General features: G+C 41.2%; 1 protein-coding gene across 1 annotated transcript in view; it reads right to left on the bottom strand.

The window, feature by feature from the left end:
• Positions 1–1,396: 1,396 nt before the first annotated feature.
• Positions 1,397–24,343, bottom strand: part of LOC143656034 (prostaglandin G/H synthase 1-like) — a 43,360-nt gene continuing 20,413 nt past the window's right edge. The window contains 5 exon segments of the mRNA XM_077127719.1: positions 1,397–1,752; positions 3,122–3,257; positions 6,309–6,581; positions 22,859–22,960; positions 23,068–23,249. Coding sequence (XP_076983834.1) covers positions 1,397–1,752; positions 3,122–3,257; positions 6,309–6,581; positions 22,859–22,960; positions 23,068–23,249 — 1,049 coding nt within the window.

Genomic DNA, 24,343 nt, shown 5'->3' with positions numbered 1-24,343 from the left:
GTCCTGGCCAGACTAGACTCCGGCCATTGCACAGAGACATCTAGTGACACCCTCGACTCTGGTTGCCGCTCTCCTGAGCCCCGCTTAGCCCAGTTGCGAGGCGAAGCACTGCAGGGAGAGTCACGTTGTTTCCAGTTCACGGGCTCTCCGGTCTCTATATGAGGAGGCATTCTGGTTGGTGCCTAGCAAGCCTAGTCCAGACTCCCCAAAGCACCAAAACAAGTAGTGGGCTAATCAAGCTCACGGGAGCTCACTCATCAATGGAGACACTGGGTCTAAGAAAGGGTCTACGGACCAAAAATAATAAAAAAGGGGGAGATGTGGAGAGCCGCCTCCCGGGTCTGGCCTAGTGGACACGCTGCGGCCTGCTCTAGAGTTCCCCCCGCCCATCGAGTGAGTCAAGATGGCACCCGCATCCTGTTTCCGCTTATGACACACGCGCCCACCAACCCTATCTTCCAATCACCTCTGTATACGTGGCACTAACCTATTGGGTTTGGGCACAGTATATAAGAGGTTACCCGGACAGGGTGGGTGGAGACGACCCACAGGGAGCCGTACCTGACGGCCGCATAGAGGTTGTTCCCCCGCGGGGTATTCTGTCCCACGCGGAACCTGTAACAGAGAATGCAAGCTTAACTCCAGTAAAGGTCTGTGCTTACAACTGCTACGTGTCTTGGATCTGTGTTTCTCACCAGCGCGGATTTGTCTGCGTCTCTCTGTCTCTCCTCATTGTCTCACCCGCCGGTCGGGGGCTTGACGCTGAGCGAGAAGTCGCGGACAGGACACCCCATCTCCTTGCATCCTCACAGATTCAGGCAATGCATTCTTGTTGTACATTTGATTCTCCTGCTCTATGGATATTTCACTGAACAGGAAAATTAATTAAACCAACATTCTAGACATTCACATTAGCAGTGATCTGGCATACTACCTACTGTTTTGGATCATTCATCAACCAGGAACACAACATTCTGTTTCACCAACCAGAAAATCAGCATTATGGAGAATCACCCAGAATTCTAGAATGCAAAATAAGAACTTCCTAACTTTCTAGATAATTTGAGGAGTTCCACATTCTAGAATGCCTATGTTCCAAGTCAACCAGAAATATAAAAATTCTAGTTTCTCAACTAGGGACTCAGTGTTCTGGCATGCCAAATGGGAACTGCTCCTAATATTCCTGATCATTAAACAGGAATTCAGCATTCTAGAGTGACAAACAAAAATACAACATTCTAGATAATCAGTGAGGGACCCAAAGTTTTAAATGTCAAGTCCAAAACTCTCAATATCAAACCAGAAACCCAAACATTTAAGACTATAAACCCTGGCCTCAACATTTTTGACTAACAAGCACAAAGCTCCATCCTCTAGAATGCAGCTGCCCTGTCCCTCAGAGTTCTCTGGATAGCCACTCCACTCCAGGCCAGTGGTCCTGGCTAGGGCTGGGCAAACGGAAGGAAACGTAGGGACATGTCTTGGTGTTGAGGCAAACCAACTTCTTCAGGATGGCTGTCTTGACAATGTTGAAGCCTATCTCACCACCAAACATGCTGGGCTTCCAGTACTCAGAAGAACAGATGGGATTCCCTAGGAGGCCCTTGAGGGTAAAAGGAGCCCCAATTTCTATCCTACTCTCCCCAAAGATGGAGTATGGATGGCACTTCTCAAGAAGAAGCCCTGGGTAGAACTCCAGGGCATTGACTTCTCCATATATCTCCTCCAATTCCACTGCCATCTCTTTCTCTCCTACAAGAGAGAAGCTAGGTCAGAGCCACAATGCCAATAAGTTAATCTGGGGAGGTAACATTTCCCATCCACCTTTACCTGGGGAAAATAAGGAACTCCAGAAGAGCAAAGTTGAGCAAATGAGCACATGCATGAAAGCTAGCCTAGCTGAGATTAGGACAAAGGACTGGAAAGGAAAGTACTGACCTTCTTCTAGGGTATGGTCTAAGGAAGAAATGTGCTACTGAAGAAAAAGTCAAGGGACCTGGATCTGTCACCAAATAATCTGTGACCATGAGCAACTCACCTCACTTCTCTGGCCCCTTACGACCTGATCTAACAACAAGAGAATGCTACCCGTTTTACTTTCTTCAGAGGTAGGTTTTTAAGGATTTATGCTAGTCTAAGGACCTTCATTCTACTGGAACTCAGAGATGTAATGTAACTTTTCCAGGCTCACACAGAGATTTGGTGGCAGTGTTCTTTCTGCCACTCTGGACTGTTTTCATAAGAAATTAAAGAGCGAGCACTCTTTGGCAAACCCAAAGATGGCTATTCCAGGATTATGGGGAACTTATCCATTGGTCCCAGGAACTGCACAACTCTGTGAGACTCACATTTTCACAGAGAGTGATAAAGGGAAGGCAGAAATTGAGCTTTCCTATGTATTTCTTCAAGTCCATCCTCCATGGAGTCTTACAGTTTTGGATCAGGACATGTCCTGCTCAAAACCCTTCCATGACTCCCATTCTCTGTGTCAAGGTATCCCAAATGTGACTATCCAACAGCTGGGGATCGTGAATAAAAAAATTCATAGGTGCAGATTCTTGGACACTACCCTGGACTAATGAACTATAATCTCTGGGAGAGACATCTGGAATCTGGTATTTTTAATCAGTTTTCCAAGTGCTTCTTATGCAGATGAACCATACATGGCATTTAGGAGCCATTAGACAGAATAAAACACAAAATCTTTAGCATGGTATCCAATATTCTATCCAATTTGGCCTCAACCTCCCATCACCAATGATCCACACAAGCCCTTCATTCCAGTCACACCTACTACTCACTTTCCTTCCAAGTAAGTGGATACTTTGTAACTCTGTGCCTTTGTACTTTTGGTTCCTCTACCTTAATTGACATTCCCTCTATTCTCTCTCTGGCAAATTTCATTTATTCTTCAAACCCAGCTGAAAAGTCACCTTCTCTCCATGAGCTGGGTTATTTACTCTACCATCCCTCTCCACCTCTGGCACAGTGCTCCCACACCCCTATCATACTCACAATCACAGTATTGGCCAAAATACATTGTCAAATTCTGTTTGCTTTATGTCTCTCTTTACATAAGTCCCTTTAGGGCAGAGAGTGTGACCAGAACACAGGTACTCACCTGTGAGCTCCTGAAAAGAGGTGTAGGGTTTCATGGCAAACTTTTTGCGGTACTCATTAAAAGACTGTAGCCGCAACTCTCAAGACTCCTTGATAACCTCTGCAGCCACATGCAGGATGCAGATCCCCCCACCGATCTGCAAAGAGATAAGCACAGCTGTAGTCTGAGCACCAGGTCACACTGTCCCAGAGCTTGTGTTAGACCCTAGGAAAAGGATTATAGTCAAGAGTCCTCCCTGAACTAGGACAGAGAGTGTGTTTCAACTTAGCAGCCACACTGTTGGGCATCTGTAGTAGCTTGGAGCTGTTATGTAACCCATAAAGAGCCATGTTCTTTTAATCCATTCTTGTAGTAGGTACAGACCTATTGTGGTTGATTTGATTAGATTGTTGGGATGTGACCCAGCACATTCAAGGTGGGTCTTAACCCTTTCCTGGACCTTAATAAGAAGATAAAATGCAGGGAATTTTAGAGAGAGTTAAGAGAGATGTCTCCGGAGAAGCAAGGAACAACCCACAGAAGCTGAAAAAAACAGTGAAACCAGAACCAAAAAGCAAAGAAACCCAGGAATGGAGGACCAGCAGACACCAGCCATGTGCCTTCCCAAGTGACAGAGGGACCCCAGATGCCAACAACCTTTTTTCAGAGAAGGTATCCTCCTCTCAATGCCTTAATTGGGACATTTTCATGTCCTTAGAACTGTAAATCTGTAAACAAATAAATCCCCTTTGTTAAAAGCCAGTCCATTTCTGGTATTTTACATTTCAGTAGCTGAAGCAAACCGGAAGAGCTTCAGATGACCCCAGATCTGCCACTGCCATGCTCTCAGGGACCCCCTCTGAGTCTCAGCTTCCTCATCTTTAAAGTATGGAGTGGGCCAGGAGAACCTTTCCCATGGCTCACCAGCTCACGTTCTTCCCCAACCCTTTGAATCTGTATGTGGGAAACTTCCAGGACCTGCTAGGGAAGGTTCTGGAACTATTAAGTTCAGCAACTAGGACTCTGCAGAAGAGGCCAGCACTGCCATAGCCAAGAGTTCAAGCAGAGGGGGAGGGCACCCAAGCTCTGGAGCTGAAAGTTGGAGGCGCAGAAAGTCATCTGAACCAACAGGAGACAAGAACATTAGAATAGAGGAGTACTAGTTTGGTGATCCAAGTATCGGAGGGATAAGATAAGAACTCCACCCAATGGGTTTCTGGAAATATCTTTTAAATTATTTTCTGGCAGAGCTTATGTGTGTTTGTCACTCATCAAATCAGTTTTTTTTTTTAACAGAACAGAGATCAACTATTAAGGGATCCTGCTTTTCACTCTCTGTATCATAGTATTGAGAGTCAACAAAATTTACTAAGCATCTAATATTAAATAAAACATGAGCTCCTAGTTACCATCTACTAATAGGTAGAAGAAACTCAGTGCTAGAATTCAGGAATACAAACTTTCAAGTCACTCCATTCAAAGCAGATAAAGACAATCACAGGAACACAGGAGAATACTTATACTCTTTCTCCTTCCTCCGCCAAGCTGCCTGGAGGGGAAAGGTCATTAGCTAGCAGAGAGGGAGTTAAAATTTTCCCAGAAAACCATAGTATCTAAACAGGTTTAGTTTAACTAAGAGTTTAAATCCTATGAAGGGGAGGAAAATAGGGTTCAAACCCCAGGCAACCTGATGATATACAGAGGCTCCAGAAAAAAGATTCTGATTCACAATAGTTAAGGAGCATTGGTCCAAAGATAGCTGCATTGTAATTTACAATGTTAATGCCTAAGAAAGAGTCCTGTTTAAGATAGAGAATGTGCAATTGGGAGGGAGAGAGGAAGAACATGGTTGCATGCAAACAAGAACCTTGAAGCAAATAAAGCAGAGGCTGGTTCCAATCCAGGTTCAACCATTTACAAGTTGTGAAGCCTTGGGCAAGTTACCAGAGCTAAGTCTTAGCTTCCTCATGTGGAAAAAAAGAGAAGGCAAGAGCATCTATCTCCTAGGGTTGTAGTAAAATAAATGAGATAAAGCATGCAAAGCAGTTATTAGAGTTGGTTACAGAGTAACCCCCAAGATGTTAGCCATGAGTGATGACTATCTGGGGAAGCTCTGCTTTATTACTTCTCACATTCTTCAATATCCTTAGAGCAACACACTCCTGTCACCCTTCTGCCTTGATCTAAGTATCATCATGGGGCATTTCACACATATCATCCCGGTCATTCCTTGAAAATGCTTTGGAAACCACACAGAACCAAACAAAAGCTATTGTCTCTGCTCATTTCTGTGTCCCCACAAAGAACAGAAACCATAAAACCAGCCACCAGCTGCCCATGGGTGACTGCATATGCTAATTGCATTCAAATTACAGGAGGAAATCAAGATCCATATGGTACCACAAATTCACCATAGAGCTCAGGAACGAGGATTTAAGAGAAGTATGAGATTGGGGATAGAAATGAAGGAGTTAGAGAACTGGGATGAAGGAGTTGGGAGCTTCCAACTCAGGGGAAGCAGAGACTTTCCCTGGGTTAGGAATCCAGGGATTATTTAATATTATTATTATTATTATTTAATAAATACCTACTATGCACCAGACACTTCCACACATATTACCTTACACTGAATATCCTCCTGTTCTTCAAACTGCCATGTCCTGTGACTTCCAAGCCTTTGTACCCATGCTGTCCCCGGAACACAATCATCCCTTGCCACAATGCCACCTATTCCCAGACACCTCTTTTCCTGACAAATCTTTACTCAGCCTCCAGACCTCCGTTCAGGCAGATCTGACCAAGTATGGGTCAGAAGCACCACTCTGAGTTCCCACAGTAGCATGGGTTTTGGTATTGCTGTTCTTATCATACTCTTACAGTTCTGATAATATCAGAAGAGCATTTCACACCATGCCTAACACACAGTAAGTGCACAAATGATGTGAACCATAGTATGACTATAATCCATTCCTAGGGCATAAGCTCCAAGAAAACAAGGATCTTGTTTACCACATGACCCCAGTACGCGGCATATTGGTGAATGGTCAAAAGAACCAAAGAATTAACTAAGGAATGTTCACAATCACCATCCCTATCCTAAATAAGAGGAAACTGGTCTCTTATTCAGTTTCAGAATAAGAACTTCAGACCCAGGTCTGATGGAGCCCAGAGCCCACATGCCCTAATCAATGCTGCCTCTGAGGCTTACCTGGCCAGCGCTCTGGCGAGAGAAGGCATCCACCAGGGCCTCGACCCCATAGTCCAGCAGCAAGGAGGTGTTGAACAAGAACTGTTCATAGTGGTATTCTTGGGGGCCCACCTGGAAGGAGTTGGGCATGAGTGGGTGCCAGTGGTACAGCTGGTTAAACTCCACGGCAATTTGATTGCAGTATTGGAACTGGGAACCAAACAGCAGCTCTGGGTCAAATGTGAGTTGCAGGAAGTAGCCACTCAGTTGCTGCACATACTCCTCAATGACAATTTTTTTTAATTAATTAAAGAAAAAAAAAGAAATTAACCCAACATTTAGAAATCATTCCATTCTACATATGCAATCAGCAATCCTTAACATCATCACATAGATGCATGATCATCATTTCTTAGTACATTTGCATCGATTTAGGAAAAGAACTAGCAAAACAACAGAAAAAGATATAGAATGTTAATATAGAGAAAAAAATAAAAATAATAACAATAGTAAAAAAAAGGAAAAAGAAAAAAAAGACAAACAAACAAACAGACAGACAAAAAAAAAAACCTATAGCTCAGATGCAGCTTCATTCAGTGTTTTAACATGATTACTTTACAATTAGGTATTGTGCTGTCCATTTTTGAGTTTTTGTATCTAGTCCTGTTGCACAGTCTGTATACCTTCAGCTCCAATTACCCATTATCTTACCCTGTTTCTAACTCCTGCTGGACTCTGTTACCAATGACATATTCCAAGTTTATTCTCGAATGTCGGTTCACATCAGTGGGACCATACAGTATTTGTCTTTTAGTTTTTGGCTAGACTCACTCAGCATAATGTTCTCTAGGTCCATCCATGTTATTACATGCTTCATAAGTTTATTCTGTCCTAAAGCTGCATAATATTCCATCGTATGTATATACCACAGTTTGTTTAGCCACTCGCCTGTTGATGGACATTTTGGTTGTTTCCATCTCTTTGCAATTGTAAATAATGCTGCTATAAACATTGGTGTGCAAATGTCCGTTTGTGTCTTTGCCCTTAAGTCCTTTGAGTAGATACCTAGCAACAGTACTGCTGGGCCATATGGCAATTCTATATTCAGCTTTTTGAGGAACCGCCAAACTGCCTTCCACAGTGGAAGGCATTCCCACCAAGAGTGGATAAGTGTGCCTCTTTCTCCGCATCCTCTCCAGCACTTGTCATTTTCTGTTTTGTTGATAATGGCCATTCTGGTGGGTGTGAGATATCTCATTGTGGTTTTGATTTGCATTTTTCTAATGGCCAGGGACATTGAGCATCTCTTCATGTGCCTTTTGGCCATTTGTATTTCCTCTTCTGATAGGTGTCTGTTCAAGTCTTTTTCCCATTTTCTAATTGGGTTGGCTGTCTTTTTGTTGTTGAGTTGGACAATCTCTTTATAAATTCTGGATACTAGACCTTTATCTGATATGTCATTTCCAAATATTGTCTCCCATTGTGTAGGCTGTCTTTCTACTTTCTTGATGAAGTTCTTTGATGCACAAAAGTGTTTAATTTTGAGGAGCTCCCATTTATTTATTTCCTTCTTCAGGGCTCTTGCTTTAGGTTTAAGGTCCATAAAACCGCCTCCAATTGTAAGTAACATAAGATTCTTAGACCTAATGTTTAGATCTTTGATCCATTTTGAGTTAACTTTTGTATAGGGTGTGAGATATGGGTCTTCTTTCATTCTTTTGCATATGGATATTCAGTTCTCTAGGCACCATTTATTGAAGAGACTGTTCTGTCCCAGGTGAGTTGGCTTGACTGCCTTATCAAAGATCAAATGTCCATAGATGAGAGGGTCTATATCTGAGCACTCTATTCGATTCCATTGGTCGATATATCTATCTTTATGCCAATACCATGCTGTTTTGACCACTGTGGCTTCATAATATGCCTTAAAGTTCGGCATCGCGAAACCTCCAGCCTCGTTTTTTTTCCTCAAGATGTTTTTAGCAATTTGGGGCACCCTGCCCTTCCAGATAAATTTGCTTATTGGTATTTCTATTTCTGAAAAATAAGTTGTTGGGATTTTGATTGGTATTGCATTGAATCTGTAAATCAATTTAGGTAGGATTGACATCTTAACTGTATTTAGTCTTCCAATCCATGAACATGGTATGCCCTTCCATCTATTTAGGTCTTCTGTGATTTCTTTTAACAGTTTTTTGTAATTTTCTTTATATATATAGGTTTTTTGTCTCTTTAGTTAAATTTATTCCTAGGTATTTTATTCTTTTAGTTGCAATTATAAATGGAATTCCTTTCTTGATTTCCCCCTCAGCTTGTTCATTACTAGTGTATAGAAATGCTACAGATTTTTGAATGTTGATCTTGTAACCTGCTACTTTGCTGTACTCATTTATTAGCTCTAGTAGTTTTGTTGTGGATTTTTCCGGGTTTTCGACGTATAGTATCATATCGTCTGCAAACAGTGATAGTTTTACTTCTTCCTTTCCTATTTTGATGCCTTGTATTTCTTTTTCTTGTCTAATTGCTCTGGCTAGAACCTCCAACACAATGTTGAATAATAGTGGTGATAGTGGACATCCTTGTCTTGTTCCTGATCTTAGGGGGAAAGTTTTCAATTTTTCCCCATTGAGGATGATATTAGCTGTGGGTTTTTCATATATTCCCTCTATCATTTTAAGGAAGTTCCCTTGTATTCCTATCTTTTGAAGTGTTTTCAACAGGAAAGGATGTTGAATCTTGTCAAATGCCTTCTCTGCATCAATTGAGATGATCATGTGATTTTTCTGCTTTGATTTGTTGATATGGTGTATTACATTAATTGATTTTCTTATGTTGAACCATCCTTGCACACCTGGGATGAATCCTACTTGGTCATGATGTATAATTCTTTTAATGTGTTGTTGGATACAATTTGTTAGAATTTTATTGAGGATTTTTGCATCTATATTCATTAGAGAGATTGGTCTGTAGTTTTCTTTTTTTGTAATATCTTTGCCTGGTTTTGGTATGAGGGTGATGTTGGCTTCATAGAATGAATTAGGTAGTTTTCCCTCCACTTCAATTTTTTTGAAGAGTTTGAGGAGAGTTGGTACTAATTCTTTCTGGAATGTTTGATAGAATTCACATGTGAAGCTGTCTGGCCGTGGACTTTTCTTTTTAGGAAGCTTTTGAATGACTGCTTCAATTTCTTTACTTGTGATTGGTTTGTTGAGGTCATCTATGTCTTCTTGAGTCAAAGTTGGTTGTTCATGCCTTTCCAGGAACCCATCCATTTCATCTAAATTGTTGTATTTATTAGCGTAAAGTTGTTCATAGTATCCTGTTATTACCTCCTTTATTTCTGTGAGGTCAGTAGTTATGTCTCCTCTTCCCTTTCTGATCTTATTTATTTGCATGCTCTCTCTTCTTCTTTTTGTCAATCTTGCTAAGAGCCCATCAGTCTTATTGATTTTCTCATAGAACCAACTTATGGTCTTACTGATTTTCTCTATTGTTTTCACGTTTTCAATTTCATGTATTTCTGCTCTAATCTTTGTTATTTCTTTTCTTTTGCTTGCTTTGGGATTAGTTTGCTGTTCTTTCTCCAGTTCTTCCAAGTGGACAGTTAACTCCTGCATTTTTGCCTTTTCTTCTTTTCTGATATAGGCATTTAGGGCAATAAATTTCCCTCTTAGCACTGCCTTTGCTGTGTCCCATAAGTTTTGATATGTTGTGTTTTCGTTTTCATTCACCTCGAGGTATTTACTAATTTCTCTTGCAATTTCTTCTTTGACCCACTTGTTGTTTAAGAGTGTGTTGTTGAGCCTCCATGTATTTATGAATTTTCTGGCACTCCGCATATTATTGATTTCCAACTTCATTCCTTTATGATCCGAGAAAGTGTTGTGTATGATTTCAATGTTTTTAAATTTGTTAAGACTTGCTTTGTGACCCAGCATATGGTCTATCTTTGAGAATGATCCATGAGCACTTGAGAAAAAGGTGTATCCTGCTGTTGTGGGATGTAATGTGTGTTTGCAGTGTATTCCTCACGTATTTTGGGGTATTCCAGTTCGGTGCATAAATATTTATGATTGTTATGTCTTCTTGTTTAATTGTTCCTTTTATTAGTAGATAGTGTCCTTCTTTGTCTCTTTTAACTGTTTTAAATTTGAAGTCTAATTTGTTGGATATTAGTACAGCTACTCCTGCTCTTTTCTGGTTGTTATTTGCATGAAATATCTTTTCCCAACATTTCACTTTCAACCTATGTTTATCTTTGGGTCTAAGATGTGTTTCCTGTAGACAGCATATAGAAGGATCCTGTTTTTTAATCCATTCTGCCAATCTATGTCTTTTGATTGGGGAATTCAGCCCATTAACATTTAGTGTTATTACTGTTTGGATAATATTTTCCTCTACCATTTTGCCTTTTGTATTATATATATCATATCTGATTTTCCTTCTTTCTACACCCTTCTCCATACCTCTCTCTTCTGTGTTTTCGTATCTGACTCTAGTGCTCCCTTTAGTATTTCTTGCAGAGCTGGTCTCTTGGTCACAAATTCTCTCAGTGATTTTTTGTCTGAGAATGTTTTAATTTCTCCCTCATTTTTGAAGGAAAATTTTGCTGGATATAGAAGTCTTGGTTGGCAGTTTTTCTCTTTTAGTAATTTAAATATATCATCCCACTGTCTTCTAGCTTCCATGGTTTCTGCTGAGAAATCTACACATAGTCTTATTGGGTTTCCCTTGTATGTGATGGATTGTTTTTCTCTTGCTGCTTTCAAAATCCTCTCTTTCTCTTTGACCTCTGACATTCTAACTAGTAAGTGTCTTAGAGAACGCCTATTTGGGTCTATTCTCTTTGGGGTGCACTGCACTTCTTGGATTTGTAATTTTAGGTCTTTCATAAGAGTTGGGAAATTTTCAGTGATAATTTCTTCCATTAGTTTTTCTCCTCCTTTTCCCTTCTCTTCTCCTTCTGGGACACCCACAACACGTATATTTGTGCGCTTCATATTGTCCTTCAGTTCCCTGATCCCCTGTTCGAATTTTTCCATTCTTTTCCCTATAGTTTCTGTTTCTTTTTGGAATTCAGATGTTCCATCCTCCAAATCACTAATTCTATCTTGTCTCTTTAAATCTATCATTGTAGGTATCCATTGTTTTTTCCATCTTTTCTACTTTATCCTTCAGTTCCATAAGTTCTGTGATTTGTTTTTTCAGTTTTTCTATTTCTTCTTTTTGCTCAGCCCATGTCTTCTTCATGTCCTCCCTCAATTTATCGATTTCGTTTTTGAAGAGGTTTTCCATTTCTGTTCGTATATTCAGCATTGGTTGTCTCAGCTCCTGTATCTCATTTGAACTATTGGTTTGTTCCTTTGACTGGGCCATATTTTCAAGTTTCTGATCATGATCCGTTATCTTCTGCTGGCGTCTGGGCATTTAGTCAGATTTCCCTGGGTGTTGGACCCAACAGGTTGAAAGATTTTTCTGTGAAATCTCTGGGTTCTGTTTTTCTTATCCTGCCCAGTAGGTGGCGCTCGTGACACTCGTTTGTCTGCGGGTCCCACCAGTAAAAGTTGCTGTGGGTCCTTTAACTTTGGAAAACTCTCGCCATGGGGGAGGTTCGCCAGCTGAAGCGGCTTGGAAGGGTGCCAGCCGGCCCGGGGATCTGAACGCGGGGAGTGTCGCCGGCCGCCGCAGCCCGGGAGAGCACCTGTCCGAATCTCCTAGCTGGCCCGGGGCGCCAAGTGTGGCGGGAGGGCACCAGCCGCCACGGCCCGGGAGAATGCACCGTTCCCAACTGGACCGGGAAGCCACGTGTTTGGAAGGGACCCCGGTCACCGTTCTCCGTGGCATGGGGATCTCCGATCCAATTCTCCCAGTTGGTCTGGGGGGCCACGCGTGGGGTTGGCACCAGCCGCCGCGGCTTGAGGGGACCGCCTGTCCAATTCTCCCAGCTGGCCCAGGAAGGAGGAAGGGCGGGACTCCGGCCTCTTGCCGCCCCGGCCTGGGGAAGCCTGCGCCCCTCGGCGATCTCACCGGAGAGGGTTCTCCCAGCCAGTCAGCCGTTCCAGAATGGGGTACGCTGTCTTCTTGATCTCCTAGAGTTCTGAAACAGTTAAGATTCAAGTTGAACCCAAAGGAAAAGCATTGTCCGACTGCCCGACCGGAATTCACAAATCATCAAGCATGGTGCAGATTCAATCTCAATGACAATCTTGATGGTATCCCCTGTGCAAGGGAGGATGGAAGATGGTCACCAGAGCACAGAAGCTTGGAAGTAGGCCCCAATTCATGAAAAAAAGCGCTTGTTTTTCACTTCTTTCTTCTTGTTATTATTATTTTAAATTTCAGTTGACCACTTTTAACTTTGTTTTTTTGCAATGAAATGTCAAAATGGAACTTTCTGTTTCGAACGAGGTCCTAAGATGAGAGGCACCAGCCACTTCCACATTTCTTTTTTTTTTTTTTTATTAATTAAAAAAAGAATTAACAAAACAATTAGAAATCATTCCAATCTACATGTACAATCACTAATTCTTAATAACATCACATAGTTGCATATTCATCATTTCTTAGTACATTTGCATCGATTTAGAAAAAGAAATAAAAAGACAAAAGAATAAGAATTAAAACAATAATAGAAAGAAAAAAAACAAAAAAAACAAAAACAAAAAACCTATACCTCACATGCAGCTTCATTCAGTGTTTTAACATAATTGCATTACAATTGGGTAGTATTGTGCTGTCCATTTCTGAGTTTTTATATCCAGTCCCGTTGTACAGTCTGTATCCCTTCATCTCCAATTATCCCTTCTCTTTTTTTTTTTTTTTTAATTAACGGAAAAAAAGAAATTAACCCAACATTTAGAGATCATACCATTCTACACATGCAATCATTAATTCTTAACATCCTCACATAGATGCATGATCATCATTTCTTAGTACATTTGCATTGGTTTAGAAGAACTAGCAACATAACCGAAAAAGATATAGAATGTTAATATAGAGAAAAAAATAAAAGTAATAATAGTAAAATCAAAACAAAACAACACAAAACAAAACAAAAACCTATAGCTCAGATGCAGCTTCATTCAGTGTTTTAACATGATTACTTTACAATTAGGTATTATTGTGCTGTCCATTTTTGAGTTTTTGTATCTAGTCCTGTTGCACAGTCTGTATCCCTTCAGCTTCAATTACCCATTGTCTTACCCTGTTTCTAACTCCTGCTGAACTCTGTTACCAATGACATATTTCAAGTTTATTCTCGAATGTCCGTTCACATCAGTGGGACCATACAGTATTTGTCCTTTAGTTTTTGGCTGGATTCACTCAGCATAATATTCTCTAGGTCCATCCATGTTATTACATGGTTCATAAGTTTATCTTGTCTTAAAGCTGCATAATATTCCATCATATGTATATACCACAGTTTGTTTAGCCACTCTTCTGTTGATGGAGATTTTGGCTGTTTCCATCTCTTTGCAATTGTAAATAATGCTGCTATAAACATTGGTGTGCAAATGTCCGTTTGTGTCTTTGCCCTTAAGTCCTTTGAGTAGATACCTAGCAATGGTATTGCTGGGTCGTATGGCAATTCTATATTCAGCTTTTTGAGGAACCGCCAAACTGCCTTCCACAGTGGTTGCACCCTTTGACATTCCCACCAACAGTGGATAAGTGTGCCTCTTTCTCTGCATCCTCTCCAGCACTTGTCATTTTCTGTTTTGTTGATAATGGCCATTCTGGTGGGTGTGAGATGATATCTCATTGTGGTTTTGATTTGCATTTCTCTAATGGCCAGGGACATTGAGCATCTCTTCATGTGCCTCTTGGCCATTTGTATTTCCTCTTCTGATAGGTGTCTGTTCAAGTCTTTTTCCCATTTTGTAATTGGGTTGGCTGTCTTTTTGTTGTTGAGATGAACAATCTCTTTATAAATTCTGGATACTAGACCTTTATCTGATATATCATTTCCAAATATTGTCTCCCATTGTGAAGGCTGTCTTTCTACTTTCTTGATGAAGTTCTTTGATGCACAAAAGTGTTTAATTTTGAGGAGTTCCCATTTATTTATTTCCTTCTTCAGTGCTCTTGCTTTAGGTTTAAGGTCCATAAAACCGCCTCCAGTTGTAAGATCCATAAGATATCTCCCAACATTTTCCTCTAACTGTTTTATGGTCTTAGACCTAATGTTTAGATCTTTGATCCATTTTGAGTTAACTTTTGTATAGGGTGTGAGAGATGGGTCTTCTTTCATTCTTTTGCATATGGATATCCAGTTCTCTAGGCACCATTTATTGAAGAGACTGCTCTGTCCCAGGTGAGTTGGCTTGACTGCCTTATCAAAGATCAAATGTCCATAGATGAGAGGGTCTATATCTGAGCACTCTATTCGATTCCATTGGTCGATATATCTATCTTTATGCCAATACCATGCTGTTTTGACCACTGTGGCTTCATAATATGCCTTAAAGTCAGGCAGCGCGAGACCTCCAGCTTCGTTTTTTTTCCTCAAGATGTTTTTAGCAATTCGGGGCACCCTGCCCTTCCAGATAAATTTGCTTATTGGTTTTTCTATTTCTGAAAAATAAGTTGTTGGGATTTTGATTGGTATTGCATTGAATCTGTAAATCAATTTAGGTAGGATTGACATCTTAACTATATTTAGTCTTCCAATCCATGAACACGGTATGCCCTTCCATCTATTTAGGTCTTCTGTGATTTCTTTTAGCAGTTTTTTGTAGTTTTCTTTATATAGGTTTTTTGTCTCTTTAGTTAAATTTATTCCTAGGTATTTTATTCTTTTAGTTGCAATTGTAAATGGGATTCGTTTCTTGATTTCCCCCTCAGCTTGTTCATTACTAGTGTATAGAAATGCTACAGATTTTTGAATGTTGATCTTGTAACCTGCTACTTTGCTGTACTCATTTATTAGCTCTAGTAGTTTTGTTGTGGATTTTTCCTGGTTTTCGACGTATAGTATCATATCGTCTGCAAACAGTGATAGTTTTACTTCTTCCTTTCCAATTTTGATGCCTTGTATTTCTTTTTCTTGTCTAATTGCTCTGGCTAGAACCTCCAACACAATGTTGAATAATAGTGGTGATAGTGGACATCCTTGTCTTGTTCCTGATCTTAGGGGGAAAGTTTTCAATTTTTCCCCATTGAGGATGATATTAGCTGTGGGTTTTTCATATATTCCCTCTATCATTTTAAGGAAGTTCCCTTGTATTCCTATCTTTTGAAGTGTTTTCAACAGGAAAGGATGTTGAATCTTGTCGAATGCCTTCTCTGCATCAATTGAGATGATCATGTGATTTTTCTGCTTTGATTTGTTGATATGGTGTATTACATTAATTGATTTTCTTATGTTGAACCATCCTTGCATACCTGGGATGAATCCTACTTGGTCATGATGTATAATTCTTTTAATGTGTTGTTGGATACGATTTGCTAGAATTTTATTGAGGATTTTTGCATCTATATTCATTAGAGAGATTGGTCTGTAGTTTTCTTTTTTTGTAATATCTTTGCCTGGTTTTGGTATGAGGGTGATGTTGGCTTCATAGAATGAATTAGGTAGTTTTCCCTCCACTTCGATTTTTTTGAAGAGTTTGAAGAGAATTGGTACTAATTCTTTCTGGAACGTTTGGTAGAATTCACATGTGAAGCCATCTGGTCCTGGACTTTTCTTTTTAGGAAGCTTTTGAATGACTAATTCAATTTCTTTACTTGTGATTGGTTTGTTGAGGTCATCTATGTCTTCTTGAGTCAAAGTTGGTTGTTCATGTCTTTCCAGGAACCCATCCATTTCCTCTAAATTGTTGTATTTATTAGCGTAAAGTTGTTCATAGTATCCTGTTATTACCTCCTTTATTTCTGTGAGGTCAGTAGTTATGTCTCCTCTTCCATTTCTGATCTTATTTATTTGCATCCTCTCTCTTCTTCTTTTTGTCAATCTTGCTAAGGGCCCATCAATCTTATTGATTTTCTCATAGAACCAACTTCTGGCCTTATTGATATTCTCTATTGTTTTCATGTTTTCAATTTCATTTATTTGTGCTCTAATCTTTGTTATTTCTTTCCTTTTGCTTGCTTTGGGGTTAGCTTGCTGTTCTTTCTCCAGTTCTTCCAAATGGATAGTTAATTCCTGAATTTTTGCCTTTTCTTCTTTTCTGATATAGGCATTTAGAGCAATAAATTTCCCTCTTAGCACTGCCTTTGCTGCGTCCCATAAGTTTTGATATGTTGTGTTTTCATTTTCATTCGCCTCGAGGTATTTGCTAATTTCCCTTGCAATTTCTTCTTTGACCCAGTCGTTGTTTAGGAGTGTGTTGTTGAGCCTCCACGTATTTGTGAATTTTCTGGCACTCTGCCTATTATTGATTTCCAACATCATTCCTTTATGGTCCGAGAAAGTGTTGTGTAAGATTTCAATCTTTTTAAATTTGTTAAGACTTGCTTTGTGACCCAGCATATGGTCTATCTTTGAGAATGATCCATGAGCACTTGAGAAAAAGGTGTATCCTGCTGTTGTGGGATGTAATGTCCTATAAATGTCTATTAAGTCTAGTTCATTTATAGTAATATTCAGATTCTCTATTTCTTTGTTGATCCTCTGTCTAGATGTTCTGTCCCTTGATGAGAGTGGTGAGTTGAAGTCTCCAACTATTATGGTATATGAGTCTATTTCCCTTTTCAATGTTTGCAGTATATTCCTCACGTATTTTGGGGTATTCCAGTTCGGTGCATAAATATTTATGATTGTTATGTCTTCTTGTTTAATTGTTCCTTTTATTAGTATATAGTGTCCTTCTTTGTCTCTTTTAACTGTTTTACATTTGAAGTCTAATTTGTTGGATATTAGTATAGCCACTCCTGCTCTTTTCTGGTTGTTATTTGCATGAAATATCTTTTCCCAACCTTTCACTTTCAACCTATGTTTATCTTTGGGTCTAAGATGTGTTTCCTGTAGACAGCATATAGAAGGATCCTGTTTTTTAATCCATTCTGCCAATCTATGTCTTTTGATTGGGGAATTCAGTCCATTGACATTTAGTGTTATTACTGTTTGGATAATATTTTCCTCTAACATTTTGCCTTTTGTATTATATATATCATATCTGATTTTCCTTCTTTCTACACTCTTTTCCATATCTCTCTCTTCTGTCTTTTTGTATCTGACTCTAGTGCTCCCTTTAGTATTTCTTGCAGAGCTGGTCTCTTGGTCACAAATTCTTTCAGTGACTTTTTGTCTGAGAATGTTTTAATTTCTCCCTCATTTTTGAAGGATAATTTTGCTGGATATAGGAGTCTTGGTTGGCAGTTTTTCTCTTTTAGTATTTTAAATATATCATCCCACTGTCTTCTAGCTTCCATGGTTTCTGCTGAGAAATCTACACAAAATCTTATTGGGTTTCCCTTGTATGTAATGGATTGTTTTTCTCTTGCTGCTTTCAAGATCTTCTCTTTCTCTTTGACCTCTGACATTCTAACTAGTAAGTGTCTTGGAGAACGCCTATTTGGGTCTAATCTCTTTGGGGTGCGCTGCACTTCTTGGATCTGTAATTTTAGGTCTTTCATAAGAGTTGGGAAATTTTCAGTGATAATTTCTTCCATTAGTTTTTCTCCTCCTTTTCCCTTCTCTTCTCCTTCTGGGACACCCACAACGCGTATATTTGTGCGGTTCATATTGTCCTTGAGTTCCCTGATACCCTGTTCAAATTTTTCCATTCTTTTCCCTATAGTTTCTGTTTCTTTTTGGAATTCAGATGTTCCATCCTCCAAATCACTAATTCTATCTTCTGTCTCTTTAAATCTATCATTGTAGCTATCCATTATTTTTTCTATGTTTGCTACTTTATCCTTCACTTCCATAAGTTCTGCGATTTGTTTTTTCAGTTTTTCTATTTCTTCTTTATGTTCAGCCCATGTCCTCTTCATGTCCTCCCTCAATTTATCGATTTCATTTTTGAAGAGGTTTTCCATTTCTGTTCGTATATTCAGCATTAGTTGTCTCAGCTCTTGTGTCTCATTTGAGCTATTGGTTTGTTCCTTTGACTGAGCCATATTCTCAATCTTTTGAGCGTGGACAGTTATCTTCTGCTGCTGACGTCTGGGCATTTATTCAGATTTCTCTTGGTGTTGGACCCAGCAAGGTTGTAATATTTTTCTGTGAAATCTCTGGGTTCTGTTTTTCTTATCCTGCCCAGTAGGTGGCGCTCGTGGCACCCGTTTGTCTGCGGGTCCCACCAGTAAAAGGTGCTGTGGGACCTTAAACTTTGGAAAACTCTCGCCGTCCTGGGGGTTCGCTAGCCGAAACGGCTTGAGCCGGCCGGGGTCCGAACGCAGGGAGGGTTGCTGGTCGCCGCAGCCAGGGAAAGAGCCCATCCGAATTTCCTAGTCGGCCCTGGGCAACAAGCGTGGCAGGAGGGCGCCAGCGGCAGCGGCCCGCCCGAGAGAGTGCACGTTCCCCGGGAGTCACGGGTTTGGAAGGGGCCTCCCCCACCCGTCACCGTTCTCTGCGGCCTGGGGGTTTCCGATCCAATTCTCTCAGTTGGTCCGGGGGCTGCGCGTGGTGTGGGCGCCAGCCGTCTTTGTTTCAGGGGACCGCCTCTCCAATTCTCCCAGCCGGCCCGGGAAGGGGGAAGGGAGTAACTCCGGCCGCTTGCCACCCCGCCCGGTAAGGCCCGCGCGCCTCGGCGATCTCACCCGAGCTGCTTCTCTCAGCCAGCCAGGCATTCCAGGATGGGGTACGCTGTCTTTTTTATCTCTGTTGTGGCTTTGGGCGCTTTCTGTATCGTTTCTACTCCCCTAGTAGGTGTCCTGGAGAAGAAACTAAGATCCGCGCGTCTTACTAAGCCGCCATCTTCCAGGAAGTCTCACTTCCACATTTCTAAAGGAGGCTTTCAAAGCCCAGCCAAGCAGGATATGCAAAGAAGATTATCTGAGGACTGGTTACGGTGACCGCCTTCCACCAGCCATGAAAAGAAGTTAGAGAGGCCACATAAGATGGGTAGGTAGAAGCTTTGCTTACTGAGGGCTTGCAGCATGCTAACCTCTTCGTGTATGAGGGGGCTTTGAAGTGACCACTCTGTAACCTGCTGAAGCAGACACTGACAGCATAAGGAGAATCTAGTCCCCAATATATTTGAAAAATATATTTCTTATATGTTCTTCTATGTAAGAATTATTTTAAGTAGATTTCTTTCTCTGCCCTCTCATTAACCATCTATAACAGCAAAGTGCTAGGAAAGAAGCAAATAGAACAATCCACAACACAATGAAAACTGGTCAACTAGATATTAAAGAAACTAATATTTGGCCAATTGACCATCACACACACTGGATTTTTGCAAAGTGATTTGGAGCCAATGGTTTAGGACTCAGCAAACTGGAGTCCAAATCCTGGCTCCACTGTTAACAGATTACCATGTTACTTAATGTCTCTGAACCTCACCTTCCTCATGTGTAAAATGGTATAAATAATAGTAGCATAGTAATAGTTGTGAAGAATCCACAGCAAATGCATCTAATGTGCTTGACAGAGGGTTTGGCACATAGCAGATGTCAACATACATCTGCTAGAAGTAGGAGTAGTAAGTGTAAATGTGAAGGAAGAATGCATACCCTCTGCATACGTACACATCACAAAAGATCAGAAGCTTTCAACCCAACCCCTTGTGGTAGAATAAATTAGGTACCCCAATTTAGACACATTCTCCGTCTTAATCTGCTTTCCTGTGGGTGTGAACCCATTGTAAATAGGACCCTTGAAAATGTTATTTTTCCTTATGGTGTGGCCCAACGGATTGAGGGTGGATCTTAATCCACATTACTGGAGGCTTTATAAAGAGAAGAAACCAGAAGCCAGTAGTTGGAGAAGGCCACGGGGAACACCCAGAAGTCAGAGGAAACAAGAAGAGCAAATGTAAAGAAAGAGCTGCCATGGGACGGAACTCCGTGATGCAAGCCGAGGAGCCCCAGGACCACCGCAAACCAGTGCCAGAATGCTAGTCTGCAGGGAGAAGGCATGGTCTTGCCAACACCTTCATTTTTGGCTTCTCACCTCTGAACCCCTGAGCTAATAAATTGCTGATGTTACACCAATCTATTGAGACCTGGGTTCAAATCTCCCTCTGCTGAGGGGCCTTGGAGAAGTCACTAAACTTCTCTGAATCTTAATTTCCACAAAGATATTCATATCTGGTTGATAGGGTTCTTGGGGAGAGCTAGGTGAAGACCTGGATGTACAATGCTCTAGGTGTCCTGCCTTTTGGTCACTCAGTGTGCTGGGCAGCCACTGGTTATAGATTTTCCCTCTCTGGTCGAAGTCTCTGCAATGCTGAGAGGGAGAAGAGTGTTGTTGAACCGAGTGATTGAGGATAAGAACGATCCAGGTAAGGGTGGGGACGTCTGTGGGAGCATGTTTAAGGAATTTGGAATTTCTGCCAAGAGCAGAGGGAGGATCTCGAATGTTTTTAAGCCAGGGCATGACGCTAGATTTATGTGTGCGTGTGTGTTTTAAACGGATTCTCTGGCTGCAGTGCAGAGATGGACTGTCATGGGGCATGAGTGGATGTAGGGGGCCCACTTACAGAGGGGGTTCAGGGTGGGAGATGAGGGTGGCTTGCACAAAGTTTGTGGTAGTGGGGAATGGAGAAAGGGAGTTCCATTTTAAAAGAGATTTAGGAGGAACAGCCAAGAAGTCATGGTTGAAGATGACACAGTAGCTGTCCTACAGTGACTTAGGAGCTGTAAGTAGGAGTGGAGTGTGTCAGCCATGGGCAGGTGCAGGAACTCTTCTTCCTTCACCCCCCCTAAGTCACCCAGGCTGTTTCCAACTCCAAACCTTTGCATATTCTATGCCTTTGCCTAGAAAATCCCTTCTCCCTCTTTGCCTGGCTACTTACTGCTCATTCTTCATGCAAGTGTCAGTTTACTCAGAACTTCCTAGGGAAGGCTTCCTGATTCTCTAAACACTCTGTGGCCCCAAAGATTCTCCTTGACGACAGTTATCACCTATGCAATTAATTATTCAGCAGTTCCTTCATTCAATCGATAAATACACACTGAGTACCTATTATATGTCAAGAACTTTGCTTAGCCCTAAGGAGTCAACAGTGAATTGTTTGTTCTTACTTGTGTTTGTTTAGGTCTGTACTGTCTAGTGTGGTACCCACTAGCAACATGTACTAGCACTTGCAAAGTGGCCATGTCACTCTGAATGAAGAACTGAATTTTTTTTTGTATTTTAACTCAACTAAATTTGAATTTAAAAATGAATACTTCAGTTACTGGAAAACTTTTATGTGTAGAACAATTGGGTAGGTGAATCTACTTTTTCAACTCTAAATTTCATGAAATTTAAATACAGTTCAGGCATTTCCAATGATAATTTAGCAGCAAAATGAGATATACTATAAGTATAAAATATTTACAAGATTTCAAAGATTTAGCATTAAAACAAATGTGAAGAAATGACAGAGCCTAGAGAAACAACAGAAGCCTCAGAGCCAATGGAAACTTCACAGCAGAACTGATGCAGATGTGGACAGATGGAGAGCAGAGACACGGATGTTTTGCTTGGAGCCCAGCAGACATTGCCATAAGATGCTAAGCAAGCCAGAACTTGGAAGGAGCCAAGGGAAGCCAAGAGATGAAAACCAGCCCTGGAGAAGCAAAGTGAGGAACCCCACAGGAACAGAGGCTGAAATCAACAGAGCCCAGGAGCAAAGGACCAGCAGATGCCTGCCATGTGACTACCCAGATGACAGAGGTGTGCCTGACCCATCGGGCTTTCTTGACTGAAGAGCCGAACAACAAAGGAATGAAGCACTATATAATGCTGAAGAGCTGAGTAAAGCTTTCCAACAATATAAGGAAAAAAGTGGCTGAAAAACTGAGATTGTTGGGCAAATTCAGTTTTTTGATTTTCTGTCACTATTTTAAAAGTAAACTATAACTAGAATATAAAAGAATATGAAATGTCATAATTTTCACATGATTATGTATTGAAATGGTAATATTTTAGATATATTGGGTTAAATACAATATGTATATTAAAATGAATTTCACCTGTTTCTTTTTTTACTTTCTTAAGGTGGCCATTAGAAAACTTTCCACTGGACATGTGGCTCACATTGTATTTCTATTGGACAACTCTGGTTGAGACAAAAAGCCCTCATGAATTTAGCATTTGAGTTTGTAGCGCCTGTGAGTTCCTTGTGGGCAGGGCCCATAACTGTGATGTTCATTGTTCTGTCACCTATGCCAGGCACATCACAGTGCCCAATTAATATTCGTGGAATAATCAAACGAATAAATGCAGCCTGGGAACATCCATCTTCTATTGAGCCCCAAAACCCACCTCCCAAGAGGACATGAGAAGCCATGTCTGCTCCTGTCTGCTTCTCTTGCCTGGCATCTTCTCCCAGAGGTCTCCTGTTGCCCCAAACTCTGTCCCTCCTCCTCCTAGCACACACCAGCTCCTGCAGCTGGCCCCCTCAGGACACCACCCAGGAACCCTAGCAACCTTTGCCAGGGAAGATCCTGGGAGGTCCTTCCCACTGTCCCACCCCCAGGCCCAGTACTACCTGGTACTTGAGTTTCCCATCCTTAAAGAGCCGCAGCTGATACTGACGTTCCAAATTGTCTCCATAAATATGGCCAAGGTCTACCTGAGGACAGAGAGATGGACCACACAGATTACCCAGTCTTGCCCACAAGCAATGTCGTGTTGCACCAAGTTAGGTCCCAAAGAAGTCCTGGACTCCTACATACTCACCCCATGGCCCAAGGCCTTGGGGAAGCTGGGACCCATCTTGCCGGAAGTTTTGAAGAACTGATGGGTGAAGTGTTGTGCAAAGAACGCAAACATAATGTTGGTGCCCTGGGGGTCGGGTATGAACTTCCTCCTGAGCAGGAAGCTACGGACCAGGAGCTGAGCATCTGGCAATTGCTTCTTCCCTGGGAGGAGGAGGTAGGAAAGGGCAGGAGGTGCCTTCCATCTGGATGCTCCCATCAGGGGGCCAACTAACCCAAGCAGGAAGCCAAGAGCACCTTTGCAGGACCACCCTCAACACCTGGTGGCCCCCTGTGCCTTCTTCCTTACCAAATGACCCTAGAAGTATGGATGGGTGAAATGACATGAGATCTGGAATTTGCTTTAAAATACTCCATAACAAATCAGGTGAGAAGGCAATCGATGAAATAAGATTGGCAACTTGAGGACGTGTGTGGAAGCTGGGAGACAGTTACTTGGTATTCATTATACTTGCCTCTGAGGCAAGGTGGTCTGTGTTTGAACCTAGCTGTGCCATTTACCATCTGTGTTAACACAGGTAAGTCATTTAGTCTCTCGGAGCCTAAACTTCTCATCTGTAAAAGAGGTCAAACGATACCTATTTTACACAGTGGATTTGAGGATGACGTGATAATTAAGCATGGCAGGGTATTGTGCAGAAGACTATTGTAAATCAAGAGTCTGCAAACTTTTTCTGTAAAAGGCCAGATAGTAAATATTTTAGGCTTTGCTGATCATACAGTCTCTATCCCATCAGCTTAGCTTTGCTGTTGTAACACAAAAGTAGCAACCAGCAAGATGTAAACAAATAAGTGTGGCTGTCTCCCAATAAAATTTTATTTACAAAAACAGGATAGGCTGGATTTGGCATGTAGGCTGTAGTTTTCTGACTCATTGTAAATGATGCCAGTCTATGTCTGGGGTAAAGACAAGAAGTCATCTGGAAGCAGGTATCTCCAAGAGAATAAGCACATGATAGGCCTTTCTTAAATATGTAAATGTCAGATGAGTTCACACCCAATACCCTAGCCAAAAGAATTAATATAAATTTTTGTGTTCTGGCAAAGCCATCTCCTCACGATACCTCTTGTGATAACCAATGTTAAAGGTTCAAGATTAATAGAATCTCCTTGGATTAGGGTGGCAAATTGGATTTCACTGGCAGAAACAGGTATTAAGCACTCCAAAAAAAACTCACTGAAAGGGAATTTGGGGGAGATAGCTGGTCTCCACAACTGAATCATCATTCAGGTTGACT

The sequence above is a fragment of the Tamandua tetradactyla genome, chromosome 2 (assembly GCF_023851605.1).
Source record: "Tamandua tetradactyla isolate mTamTet1 chromosome 2, mTamTet1.pri, whole genome shotgun sequence".
NCBI lineage: Eukaryota > Metazoa > Chordata > Mammalia > Pilosa > Myrmecophagidae > Tamandua > Tamandua tetradactyla.
This window is presented reverse-complemented; position numbering and strand designations above follow the sequence as displayed.